This window comes from Anguilla anguilla, chromosome 2, assembly GCF_013347855.1.
Source record: "Anguilla anguilla isolate fAngAng1 chromosome 2, fAngAng1.pri, whole genome shotgun sequence".
Classification (NCBI taxonomy): Eukaryota; Metazoa; Chordata; class Actinopteri; order Anguilliformes; family Anguillidae; genus Anguilla; species Anguilla anguilla.
This window is the reverse complement of record NC_049202.1, coordinates 5,651,468-5,665,380: the sequence shown is the minus strand read 5'-3', so window position 1 is coordinate 5,665,380 and position 13,913 is coordinate 5,651,468. Positions and strand designations below refer to the sequence as shown.

The following is a 13,913-nucleotide window of genomic DNA, read 5'->3' as shown; positions in this document are numbered from 1 at the left end:
GTACATAACCGCATTTACAGGGTTGCAATGAAAATAAATGTACCGTAACATGACGTGCGCACACACTGCACCGGGCGCTGCACCAACAGCATTGCCGCCAAATCCCTCTCACAGCACGAGCCAGGTACCGCCCAACTGGACTGAACCCGTCACGGGCTTGAGATTGCTCTGGTATTAGTACAGCCACTATCAACTGCAGGCACTACTGAACACATTCATGCTGCCTCAATAAAATAAAAAAAATGAATAAAAACATCAATATGATGGCTACTTCACTGAAGTCATAACTCTGTTAGTGGTACCACCATGAATATAACTGGAAATGGTACAATTAATTAACTTTGCTTCCATAATGTCATGTGTGTCAAATAACATTCCCCAGTCACTTCCCCTGACGCAATATTTTCTTCAAAGGGCAAGCAGAAATGAGGAAAAGGTTGCCGTCTGCAGTTTTTTTCCTACTGACAAGGCAAACTCGTAAATGCTTTTACAGTGCAGGGGGGTGACCTTGCCACTGTCTTCGACACTAATTGGTGTTTGGATTCAGATCCTGAAAGCAGCTCTTCTCAACTGTAGTCACTTAATGATAATGAAGTGGGCGGGGGAAGGCGGGGGGGTAGACTCAATTCAAATAGAAACAAATAGAGAGCTACAAAACTACATGATTTATACATCATCCAGAAGGGCATTCATAAAAGCATGAGCACAACCAGTCTTCTCACATGTTCTCTTGCTTTTAAATTCTTGCTCAAACTCATCATAGACTGCTGCAATGGTTTGAATAAAACATATTCAACCAGTCTATTTGTATTACATAAGTTAATCCTAATAACCACCCGAGTCCAAACTGCATTAATTTAACAATCAAACGCTTGGACACATCCCAAAATGTAAAGCAGTCTAAGCCAAACAAATCTAACCTAACTAATAATCGTAGGCTGTATCAACAGAAAGGTTAAGGCCAATCAGCACCCTTCCTTTCCTGTAAAAAGAAAGCAGAAACCAATTAAAAAACAAAATAAAAACCCAACTTGTCAAAACAATGTGGCTGAATATGATCCTATCTCATGAACTACACAAGAACTGGAACGTGCCCCCCTCCCCCCATAATCCACCTCTCTCTCGCTCCTTTCTCCATATCGACATGCTACACCTTTAATGTTCTTTCCAAATACAATTCTACATCATTTCTGTAAATTCCATTGTCTGCTAATAGCATCGTTTAACACACGATACAGTGGGGGTTAAAAGGACACACCTGATAAGACCACATGTGCGCAGCACTTCTTCTCACTCGCCATCAAACGTCTGTGTCCTCTTTTGATTTTGGTAAAGAACAGAAATTTAGTAAAATGAGATCTTTTTAAGATGAAGTGTTACAGACACTCACACAGGACAATTCATTTGCGTGAAGTGTTCTTTACCAAACTGCATTTTCTCCTTAAGAGGAGTGAGCCATGCTTTGTTGTTAGATCTACCGTCTGAAGTGGATCAAATGACATCATGAGTCCCCTTTAATGAGCACATACAGCAGACTGAAAAATGGAGAGATAACGGTTGCATTTATAAATTATATATATATATATATATATAGAGAGAGAGAGAGAGAGAGAGAGAGAGAGATGGTTTTGTTGTTTTGTTGTTCACTAGGGAGTTCAGGCTCAGCTTGGCTTCTCCTGAAATATGATGTCAAAATAAAAATAAAAACAGCAAACTCAAAGTGATCCAGTGGATGCTTTTGCTTTGCTGAGGAGAAAGAGAAAAACAATCAAACCCAAATGTCCATTTGTATAGATCAATAATCAGAGATAATCCAAATCCAAGTACATTGAGCAATTTACAGTATAGCGCTTTTTCCCCTTTTTTCGGAGGGAGAATTTCAACCTGCTGTTTCAAGTAAAAACCTGTAATGTTGCTTTTTAAGCATGCGTTTTGCAAGAATCCTGCGCTGCGTTGCTCGCTATTTTCCATTTTTCCATTTTACCGAAAAGGGCTGGCTGAGTAACTGAGTGAGTCAGACGCCAGCACATCAATCACAGGCCAAGCCCGAGCTCAACTCCTACAGGCCCCCAGCGCAAAGCGAGGAGGGCGAGCGGCAGCATGCAGCTGGTCTGCGGGAAACGGAGGTTCACTTTTCTGCCTAATGAGGTGGTTGTCCTTGGTACTGACATGCACAGCGCACACACACACTCTCTTTCTCTCTCACACACACACACACACGCAAGTACGCACATGCGCACACACACATATGGATGCACGCACGCACGCACACACACATGCACACGCTCACACACACGCGCACACACACACATACACACAAACGTCTGCACACTGCTTCTCTGGAGGGGTATAACGGATTGCTGTAAATATTGCTTTTTTTGTACAGTGTTGACTTACTTAGCCGGCCTGCTCTTTCTGCAGGAAGAAAGAGCCTTATAACTGGATCCAGTATGAAGTGTTTTCAATGAACTGGATTACCTCTTTATTACAAGACAAGGGTGGATTTCTTTATATTTGTATCCTCAACCCCAAGACAGAACTAACCCTGAATCCTGGAAATATGGGTTTATTGTGCTTTCAAACTTGTCCTCAGCAGGTTCTCCAACCATACAATTGCATGAAACAAGATCTTAAAAATGACTGTCATGGGTGCCATTTTGAAAAGCCCAAATAATTACAAAGAACTTAAATTTTGCTGTTTCTCAAAAGAAAAGAAAAATAACGGTGAACTGAAGGTCAATCTTTATGGTTTCACTCACCCAGTTCTACAGTGCTACTGGCCAATCGGCTCTAGCCTGTGAAGCCCTGGTGCTCTGCAGTCACGACTGCTCAACAGCTTTTTAAAAAACAATACATGACATCATGTAAGGGGCGACATAGCTCAGGAGGTAAGAGCGGTTGTCTGGCAGTCGGAGGGTTGCCGGTTCAATCCCTGCCCTGGGCGTGTCAAAGTGTCCCTGAGCAAGACAACTAACCCCTAACTGCTCTGGTGAGTGAGAGGCATCAATTGTAAAGCGCTTTGGATAAAAGCGCTATATAAATGCAGTCCGTTTACCATGTCATATTTTCTAAAACCATGGCTGGTGTCTTATAACTATGAAAGAAGAACATCTCACAAAAATAACCATGATTAAATATTTCTTATGAGTAAAAAAAAAAAACTAAAAACATCTGAATTATATACGCCTCATACTACCAACTAATTTGCCGGCTTAATTATTATTTAAAAGCATTAATATGAAGCTGAATACAAGTAGCAATAATACTTAGCATGTAAAACACCGAATGTCCACCGAATGTGAACAGGCTTTGGACCTCGCCAAGCTGAAGACAGAAAGCGTTTATTAATTTCAGTTATGCCGAGGCCAAGTCACCCCTGTGCGGGCGATATCTGGATCTCACAGTCGTTCTGCGCAGTTGCCAGGAGCTCAGCGCGTCATTACAACGCAGAATCATTCAGTCATCGGTTTTATCGGCGAGCGCGCAGACGCCGAACGGCCTTTTTGCGCGTTCCAAAACCCATTAGCATACCGAACGGGAACCTTTCTACCCGGATGCAGATTTATTTCGTCTGCAGTTCGGCTGGCCAGTCCAGTTGTATTTCTGCAGTGTTAGCAGACAGAATTTATTCCGCAGCGAGGCCCGAGATAATTGGTGACTTCGGTCTTTGCCGCGATGATAAATGTTCCTGAGCCACAGCGTTGAGCCGCACGTCCCGGGACCGTGGAAAAGGGTAATAGCACAGTGTCACGCGCCAGTGCGACGCCCCTGGGAGGGAGATGCGGCAGTTTCGGGTGTGAGATAGAGATAGAGAGAGAGAAAGAGAAAGAGAGAGAGAGAGAGAGAGAGAGAGCGCACCCACACCAACGGGAGAACAAACAAACAGACGCCTCCACCCATCCCCCTCACGGGCTCAGAGCAAAAACAATAAACAAAAAAAACAAACGAAAATAACAAAGACAAAAGAAAGTAAAAACCCAGTGACAGCTTTTCAGACCAATCCGGTTCACCACCGTTCTGAATGCCACATAGCCTATAGGTTTGGAAATTCATAAATTAGAACGCCAGTTAAAAGTTGACAAAGATTTAGGATTGAGGATTGTGCACTAGTCTCATAAGTTTCAAAAAGATTGGCACTACTTTATTTGAAATCAAAATGCTTAAAACGAATCTTTCCACACAAGGCGATTTAAGTTTCCAAAGGTGGCGGGGAAACCAATTCAAAACGCTTGACTAACAAAAAGTCACAAAAAGTTCTATAAACAGATACAGAGCAAGGTTTATCTATCTGACAGAAGAATTAATTGCTAAAATCTAAGTCTGAAACAGTGCGAATGAAAATCCCGAACACGTATAAATTCTCAGATCTGGTTGTATGTGCACTGGTATCCTCACCTGGAGTGAGAATTCGGGAATAAGAGCCCAACCAATGAGGTAAATTTAAAAGGATTAAAAACAGAGATAATAAGACATTTGAAAATAAAAAAAACAAGCCAATCAAGGGCCACTTACAGGTTTGATTCGCAGCTGACCGTCCACGATCGCCAGCAGGCCATGATGTCTGGACACCCTTTTATCACTGACCTGAAACAGAGCCCAGGGCATGGCAAGATTAGGTCCTGCACAAGCAGTGTACACTCTTAGGGCCAAACAGGACAACGCTGCTAGCCCTCATCAAACCAAATCAACCCCCCACCACTAACAAGCAGCCTAAAGATATTACAATCACTTAGCATACAGTGTCGTGAAATAACATTTGCCACCTTCCTTATTTCCTCTATTACATGCATATTTGCCACACTGAATGGTTTCAGATCTTTAGACAAATTGTAATATTGGACAAAGGGATCCTGAGTAAACACAGAACACATTTTTAAAATTATTATTACATTTCTAAATGAAAACAGTTATCAAACACCCATATCACCAATGTGGAAAAGTAATTTCCCCCTTAAATGTAATAACTGGTTGCACCATCCTTTAGCAACAACAACTGCAACCAAATGCTTCCTATAATTTGATGTCACATTCACATCGCTGTGGAGAAATGTTTGCCCACTCTTTGCATAACCAATTTATTTCAGACAAATTGGTGGGGTTTTTTTTAGCATGACCTGTAAGTTTCAGGTCATGCCACATCATCTCTATTGGAGGGAAGTCAGGACTTTGACTAGACCACTCCAAAACTTTAATTTTGTTTCTTTTAAGCCATTCAGATGTGGACTTGCTTTCGTGTGTCGAATAACCCAAAATGCTTCACGTCAGCTCACGGACAGATGACCGGACATTCTCCTTAAGAATTTTCTGGCACAGGGCAGAATTCATGGTTCCTTCAATAATGCCAAGTCGTCCAAGTCCTTAGGCAGCAAAGCATCCCCACACCATCACACTACCACCACCATGTTGGACAGTTAGTATCATCTTCTTACACCAGACATAAAAAGTTGTTGAAATTGTTCTTTCCCTTTTTTGAAATATATCAGTCTGGAAAGGGTTACAAAGCCATTTCTAAGGCCTTGTGACTCCACCGAACCTCAGTGAGATCCAAATGGAGAACACCTGGAACAGTGGTCAGTCTTCACCAGAAGTGGCCGGCCTGCCAAAATTTCTCCAAGAGAGCAAAAACAACTTCTGGAATTTCCTTTGATCATGGCGTGCTTGTAGAAACTATGTGGTGACTACTTCACTCTATTTTTCATTAAATAAATGAAAGAATTCTTTTTAAATGTGGTTTGTATGTACTCAGTTTTGAGTTTTTGCAACATTTGGGAAACAAATAAATAAATATACAATCACCCTAGTTCACACTTTTCTCAGTCATGTGAAAGTAAAGTAAGATATGAACCATGGGCAATTTAAGTTATGTCGGAACAAATTGGCTTTTCAAGGCTGTTTCAACACTTAGCAAAGGGAAGCAAAGCAAATGTAAGCAACACCATTGGTAGCTTTAACAGCCTCTCCAGAAACCATACTTTTGAAGTTCAGGAGTGTACTTTTTACGGAGAGTCACTTTTATCATGGAGACTACGGCATTCTTTCGGAGGTAGTCCAATTCAAACAAACTGTCCCGTAACTGTAGAGGGGTGTACTTTCAAAAGCAAGTCACTTTTTAACAGTGAGTCCATGGCAGGCTTTCTGAGGCAGCCCAATTCAAACAAACTGTCCCGTAACAGTAGTGGGAAATGTTTTGTCTAACGCACATCTGAGCCTCACCAGCTTCTGTCCCACTGGCAGCAGGGAATCTGGTCTCCCAGTCAATCTTTCACCGAACGCAGTCTGCCAATCCACATTCGCAACGGCAGAGACAAAAACGAGCAGGCCTCAATTACAACACGTATCATAACTCGCAAAGTTTTTTTTGTTTTTTTTTATTGCGTTCTTTTCGGCATTCCGTCTGAGGCTCGAAGCTACCTCCACATCCGCCCGTATCCATTTTAAACCACGAGGGTAGCTTTGCAGGGTCCCGGCAGAGCACCGGCAAATCTCGGTGTTTGAAGAACCATCACGCTGAGACAGAATTCCATACCACCGGTTTATTGAACACCACCACGCCTCTGCTCGGAATGCTGATAAAACCGTCAGCGCGGAGATAAAGGGTTACCATGGGTACCAGCTTCTCCCAACTGCACAAGAGATTAGACGGAATACAGTCACATTCGCTGCTGGTTTTATGAGTCTTCTCAAACCCAAACATCGATCTAGCATGCTGCCAAAAGAGCTTGCTCGAGGACATACATGTATACAAAACCGTTTAAATCAGTGATTGCCAAACTCAGCCCTGGGGGACCACTTTGTATGTTGGGTTTTGTTCAAACCACAATTGCAATGTCACAATTTTAACAAGCTGTTAAAATCTTATAGCGATTTCTGAAGTAGTTTAGGATGGTAAATAATCCCTCTAAACATGAAAAGCACGTAAGCAAGAAAAATTAACAACTTTTTAAAATTCTGGGATTGCAACTGTGGTTGGAACGAAAAACCAGTGTACACGGGGTCACCCAGGACCGAGTTTGGGAACCACTGCTTTAGTTGCCAGTACATTTCTAAAGCACACTAGAGAACCCTGAGAATTTCCAACAAACCACGTTACCATGTAGGAGGGAGTTTGGTGTCTAAAATGTAATGCTATTTCACACAAAATACCAGAAAAGGCTGGAGCCGCGTTGCCAACCACATGCAGAGAAAAGAACAGTATCGCAAGCACATGTCAGTCATCGGCAGGCAACACTAGCATCACTTTTTGTTTTGATTTGTTTTCATAAAAAGCTACTTCTACACTTGGGACTATAAGGCGCACCTTTTTATTTCAGTTCAGACAGCATGTTTATTTTATATTTTTTTAGACTCACGCCTCCGCTCCCTACCTTGCATATAAATTATTTCAGAAAGCCGATTCTGAAAAGCATTCTGAACACTCCAAAAAGCCAGCAGCCATACCACCCTATACCCTTCTCATATCAAACTGCTGAAGCAAAGCAGCCATACCAGCCTGTACCCTTCTCATGTCAAACTGAAGCTAACTACTCTACCTCATGCCACCTCTACCACCACAACTATATCAGCCAAACAAATAGGTAGGTCCTTTTTTGCAAAAGAAACCTTTATATAATTTTATGTATATGGAAAATAAACTATTAAAGTGTTATTTAAAAGAAGCTGGTCTAACACAGAGGACCGTATGTGCTTAACGAGTGCAGGTGGGCCAGATTTAAATCCCCAGAGGCTGAACCTTTCTTCCCTCTCCTGGCTCTTAGCAGTGTCAAACAAACACTCTTCCCCTTTTCTGAAGTGATGTCACCCTCAAGTAGAGCATCTTTGTACACTTTCTTTTCCCCATCATTTAATGTACCTCAGAAATGCTTCAGTGACCCGCCCCTGGGCTGCCTTTAGAGAGAAGCTCAGCGGTCTGCGGTCGTTAATTTTAAGTGCGCGCGGTGTCTCGATCTTGGCCCGGGTGCGGTTTTGATCACCCTGCATGGCTGCACATAAACCTCCGGGTGACATCGAACCTCACAACCTCCTCCGCTGAGTGTAGGAGGGATTCGGAAGCGATGGGGGGGGGGGGGGGGGTAACCCACAGCCTGGGAGCTGTCAGCTGGGATACCACCGAACTGAGACGGCCTGTCATCATAGATCCCCCCAAATAAAAAAAAAGAGTTCCCTTCTTCCCCTGGCATTAAACTGTCAGGTCGCGGAAGAGAAATCCGGAGGGCTGTGAGCTCTCCCTTCTAATTATAATGCCATTAATATTCCCACAGAGGATGGTGCGGGACCTGGATGCCCAGGCACATTACGGACTTAAAAAAGATCAAATGGAAGGTTAAAATGTGTGGTTCGCGCATCGAGTGCGGTGTTCCTGACACCACTCCTCCTCTAGTCTCTCGATGGAGAAAGTGCTGTAAACAGTAATACCCAGACTAATGGTGGACGCCATGCCAGTATAGCAAATCTCAGAGATCGGAGACAGCGCCGCAGAATATGACATCACCCCAGAAGAAGCTGTAGGGGAAGGACTACCTCCCTGGGCTTGGGATCCCTAGTCTTCAGCTCACTTTAGCTCACAGAGGTATCGCTTGCTATGAGGAGAAGCCCCAGCGAGGGCCATGGTTTGAAACCAGCAGCAGAGAAGCTGCTGTTACAGCTACTGTTTGGCTGGAGCTCGGACGTGACCCACAAGTGCATTCCATGGGAGGGAAAAAAAAACTAAAAAACAAGAAAATACATTCAAAGGAAAAGGTCTCTGCTTAACAGAGAGATAGACAGATTGAGAGTGACAGAGAGAGACAGACAGACCGACAGACAAACAGAGAGAGGGAGAGAGACAGAGAGAGGGAGGGAGAGAGAGGGAGAGAGAAAGAAAGAGACACCCTAGCTTGAGCTATTCCTCCGGTCTACCCCCTCGCCGTCCACCATTACAAACAAACGCAGTCACTATTTTTATACAAAAAAAGAAAGAATATTAGACTCACACATTTCAGTACAAGCGTTACTGATTCACCAAAATAAACACTTAATGAATCGCCCTTCATTTGTGGCAAACTGTTGCTCACAAAATGTTCTTAAATTTCTGTGACTCTGGAGGGAAAGTTAAAACTTAAAAGAATTACCAAAGTATCAGGTCTGTGGGATTTATGTTAGAGTGACACCTGGAGGTTCAACACTGCTACAAAAAAAGGAATAAAACACACGTGCGTGCTTTCATTAGGCCTTCAGACCTGGGTGATGCCCCCCAGGAAGCAACATGGTTGGGTGGAATATGTAATGGGAGATAAACAGAGGAACATACTGTCCAGTTGGGAAAAATCACTTTCAATTGTGGGACAGTCCCATAGGTTTTCTGACCATATATTGCAAGCAAAATACATTTGCAGAAAACTAAATGATGACCTGTGGCTGCTGACTACAATCTGTCTGGCCAGCTAAATTCCTGGCAGCTCAGTATTCACTCTGATTACTGCCTATAATTCCTCTGCTATTTTATCAAGCAGATTTCACACCAATAGCTGAAAAAAATCAGAATTTTACTCACTTTATTGTTCAGAGTTATTCACACCAGTAACAAATCTGGGGAGAATTAGTAAACATAACTTGAGTTTACATACTTTCACACATACACACACGCGCACACACACACACACTGGAACGAATATCAAGACATGCGAGCGTTATAGGATTTAATATATATTATACTGGAATTATGTCAATTACCTGTGCTGATTTAAAGTACAGCAGGGCTGGGCAGTTGCTGTCTCCTATCTGGAGATTCAAGATAATTTATGTGTAAACAATATGTGCTGCTGTGCAATATTGGTTGTGTTTTACAGGAACTAAATCCGGTGTAAATACAGCGCATCGGCGACCCCAGACATGTTGCATAATCCAACGTCATTACACTTTTGCGTCACAATTAGTCTTTCAACCTTTAATACGAAATTAGGGGGTGGGTGACTTGAAATAGGCGACTCTTGTTGTCACCATCCAGGTAGCTATACTCACCCCGAGAAATGGACCTCTTCCAATTTGAGTTTCTCCCTCAGGCAGTGGTATCGAAGCACCACCGTCCACAGGCTCCAGCTCAAAACTGGACATGCCAGTATGTTCGTGGAGATTTACGTTAGAATACCGCTAGCTAATACTTGGACCGGATACTATGAATCAGCTACATCAGACGGAGGATTGTATTGTGTAATGATATCTAACTTTAAGTGGCCAATGCTAGCTAGCAAAGAATCATTGTCTAACTTTTGGTAAGTTAACGTTATGTAGTTATACAGCACCCTATACACACTCGCAATAAGTGCACAGTGCAAGTTAGACGTTAGCGAAGTCTCTGGAGTTCGCAAATTAGCTTAAACTCAAAAACGTTTTACAAAGTAGTTAAGGTATGCATAACATTTCTTTAAAAATTACAGCTAAATACAAGACGTTTTCAGTGAATAGCTAGCAAGTCAGAAACTGGATACAGAAGCTGCTAGCTGCATGGTGAAATAGTTGAAAATGAATAAGCAAGCTGTAAACGGATACCTCGTTATTTTTTATGATTATTCGAATCAATTAATTACCTTTAGTGTTGCTTAATAATATGAGTTGGTAGCAAGAAATCCTGTAGCAAGGAAGTCACGTTGCAAGATTCTAAACTATTCTATTTAACAAAGTACATGCGTTTAAAGAGGATCAAACTATATGCATATGATGACAAAATGTTGTTCTTCGCTTAAACTGTTATGCAGTGCAATTGAAATATCAATCAGTGGATTTTCCGTGAATAATCAAAGGATAACTTGAATTTTCAACCTTCCGGGTAAACGATGCCAGACGCATGCGCCGTGGTGTCATTATGGGTGTGATATTTAGCTCAGCCTTGCGTGGGGGGGGGGGTGTTGAACAGTATTTTGAATGCACATTATAATTATTTGTATTTTCTCTGATTATATATAACTGAACCATAACTAAGGAAAGTAAGCCAAGAAACCCCGAAGTTCATCAAGGCCACAGACCGTATAAAAATACGATCAAGGCTCAGTGCTAAATTGCACATCCACGGACCAATGAGTTTAAGGACACTGCACATGCGCCGGACGGTTATGCGTATTACGTCACACGTCTTTACGTCATTGTCAACAAACAACTTTGAATTGAGACATTTAAATCCTCCGCTGTCAGGCGAGTCCACTTGGAACCGAGGTAGCGATTTTCTTACTTTGTATAAGCTACATGTAAGTGTAGGCACAAAGCCAGGTGGAAGTGTCATAACCATATTGCCAACTACGTAAAGAAATACAGCGTGAAGTACAGTTTTCAAGAAAGATACTGAAACAGAAACAGTCTAGTCTAGCTAATTTAAGGGCGCACCAATACTTATTTTGGCTGGCAGCAGCTGAGTAAGCCACTCAGCTACTGTAGCCTGCTATAGCTTTAATATGTCGATAGCTAAATGCGTTGACTAACAAACCTTCATTCTGTTTGCTTACAGTTCGTAAAATCTGTAGCTAAGTAACGTTACTTGAGCACAGTCGACTAGCTTTTAAGGTAGCAGGAGTAGTGACGTGTCGAATTGTCATTTCGTGACGAATTGTGGCTTTTGTTTTGTTGTTGTTTTTGACGAATCGATACATACCGCAACTTCAAATAGGAACATGATTTTTATGCATCATAAGACGTGGACCTGTGTAAATCGGTATGCCATTTCCTGACTTGGTTTTATCTTTTACTTGGCAGAAGGGATCAACGTGTCGGGGTCGCCGAGCTATGCAGCATGTCTCCAAAAGGAACCCGAACGCAAATTATTTCTTTGAAGGAAGCTCCACCGTGATAGCCGGTAAAGAAGCATCTGGTCACAACTTTGCCGAGACGCTGCCGATGGAAATGAGTGTGAACATTTTTAGCCAACTGGACATCCAGAGCCTTTGCAGCGCTACAGTCACCTGCAAATTGTGGAACGACATTATCGAAAAAAACGATTATCTGTGGAGGAATCACTGCCTGACCGTGCGAGCTGTCTGTCAGAAAGAGATTGACAGTGACCGCGGAGACGGCTTCTCTTGGAAGGTGGGCCATGAGAAGATCGGGTTATGCTACATATAAACGTGAAATGGCTTTGCTGTACAGTAGTCTTGTTTTTGTTTTGTTTTTGGGTTTTTTTGTGTGTGTGCTTCTGGCAATTCTGGCAAAGTTATATTATGGTAACTGTAATTAAAGGAAACGAAACCTACCATGAAAAAGAGTGCTCGAAAATTTAAATAAAAAATATACTACACTGGAACTAGTAACTTTGCGTTCAAAAATCAAACATCATTCGTTTTTATTTTATTTTTTATTGTTATTATTTAATACAAAAGATGATATTATTGTGTCTGTAGTGTTCCTGGTAGTGGGCACTAGATGGCGCTAGATCTGTCAGTAGACCGCAATACTACCTTGGATTTTAAGTCGGAAATTGTAGGCCTATAGAAATAAAAATAAAAAATAATCTAAAAGAAAACACTGTAATAACCGTGCACAAATATAAACAGAAATACAAGTTATAACATGCCTTATTGTTATTTATTTATTTATTTATTACTTTTTCTCCTCAGGTAACCCTAGTGCGTAATTATCGGAAAGGTTACGTGAAGAGGGCGTGGCTAAGCGGCAGGTTTAGCGTCATTCGCTCTGCAGAAGAAATACCGAACATGAGCATGTACCCGCTGGATGCAGAAACTTGGGGTGAAATCTTGGAAGCGGAGCTGGAGCGATAATGTAAATGCTGCTGTGGAAGCACAAAGAATATTCTGATAAAATTCACTTAATATTTTAATTTTATTTTAATTGTATTTATTTTGTAATTTTATATCTTTTAATTTTAAATTTTTTTATATTTTAAATGTTTAAATGAGATAATGCAACTGCACAAGTGGAAATTGTGTACATTTACCCTAAAGTGTACATTTTGAAAACTGGTAAACTTTGCAGTTATCCCAGTGATTAAACTGGATTAATCATGTACTCCCTCTCTGAGTCACTTATTTCCTGTATGTAGTTAAAAAGTCCAGTCAACAGAGGTCATGCAAGTGTGCAGTGCATTGTGATATAGTTATTATTTTTCACTCAGGAATGGAACTAAATAAATCACAGATGTGGTCTGAACTCATTTTTCCCTGAGTTATAATAAATCATTATTGTACCAGTTTCAGAAAAAAATAAAAATAAATAAATAAATAAATAAAAGGTAGTAATGCAGGTACTGTGAGAGTTTGTTGCACAAATTTGGTATGAAGTACTATGCATTTCCAGTAGGTGGCGGAAATGTGGAAAAGTTTAGTCTTGTGCCATGCAGTTGGGATTCTGTTGATTAGTATTTCTTCTCTCATTAGGAAAAGGCGGATATAGCCGTCAAAGATCACGGGTTTCCGGTAAAGTTTAATTTAACATAATCCCCATATTTTCAGTAATATTTCTTTGAATGATTAGGTAACCTCAAACTCCACTGAACATTTGCCACAATTAATATAATTTAATCACTGATCATTAAAAATGTAGCTTTTTATTGCGATATCAATGTTAATCTGTTCATATTTTAGCTGCTTGCTGTTAAATCTTTGAAAAACCTCCTGAACTCCTATGACTCGACTGCAGTCAGATCGCCCTGTTCCGCAATGTTGAAGTGTGTATGGGCCACCCCTCCCTTGTGTGGTCGAGCTTCTCTTAGTCACGTCTACCATTTGTTCTGACTGCCCAGAAGCTTTTTAACGCAGTCAGGGCCATACAGTGAGATCTTATAACGCGGAAATGGGACTCATCTATTCAGACTGTCTCGCCAAAGACTTCTGCAAATCACATTGACCACCGGTTAGCATGAGTACACTTGATTTGATAGCAAACACATTGATTATTATTGACAGGATAGTTGTCTGTGCTAAGTATAGCTGTTGAGT

General features: G+C 41.5%; 2 protein-coding genes across 8 annotated transcripts in view; one reads left to right on the top strand and one right to left on the bottom strand.

Annotated features, from left to right (window-relative positions):
* Positions 1 to 10,119, bottom strand: part of aplf (aprataxin and PNKP like factor) — a 31,053-nt gene extending 20,934 nt beyond the window's left edge. For 2 of the 3 annotated variants that reach the window (XM_035405328.1, XM_035405329.1), the window contains exons 1-2: positions 9,997 to 10,119; positions 4,513 to 4,584 (exon numbers count right to left, since the gene is read on the bottom strand). In XM_035405328.1, coding sequence (XP_035261219.1) covers positions 4,513 to 4,584; positions 9,997 to 10,089 — 165 coding nt within the window. In that variant the 5' untranslated portion in view covers positions 10,090 to 10,119. Of the gene's footprint in view, positions 1 to 1,258; positions 1,289 to 4,512; positions 4,585 to 9,996 lie in introns of those variants that run through there. The other variant, XM_035405330.1, reaches the window with a different exon arrangement.
* On the top strand, positions 9,917 to 13,129 carry LOC118220898 (F-box only protein 48). 5 transcript variants are annotated; one of them, XM_035405335.1, is made up of 3 exons: positions 9,917 to 9,982; positions 11,719 to 12,048; positions 12,576 to 13,129. In XM_035405335.1, exons 2-3 carry the CDS (start codon positions 11,749 to 11,751, stop codon positions 12,735 to 12,737), a joined length of 462 nt encoding a protein of 153 aa, XP_035261226.1. In that variant the 5' UTR covers positions 9,917 to 9,982; positions 11,719 to 11,748; the 3' UTR covers positions 12,738 to 13,129. The 5 variants fall into 5 exon arrangements, with proteins under 5 accessions (XP_035261226.1, XP_035261224.1, XP_035261223.1 ...); XM_035405333.1 differs by lacking the exon at positions 9,917 to 9,982 and adding an exon at positions 10,060 to 10,247; XM_035405332.1 differs by lacking the exon at positions 9,917 to 9,982 and adding an exon at positions 11,084 to 11,184.
* The last annotated feature ends 784 nt before the right edge of the window (positions 13,130 to 13,913 follow it).

Excerpts from the sequence above, each read along its gene's own strand:
- LOC118220898 (XM_035405335.1), top strand. The coding sequence starts at position 11,749 with ATGCAGCATGTCTCCAAAAGGAACCCGAACGCAAATTATTTCTTTGAA. Across the intron at positions 12,049-12,575 it reads GAGACGGCTTCTCTTGGAAG|GTAACCCTAGTGCGTAATTA; the intron begins GTGGGCCATGAG and ends TTTTCTCCTCAG.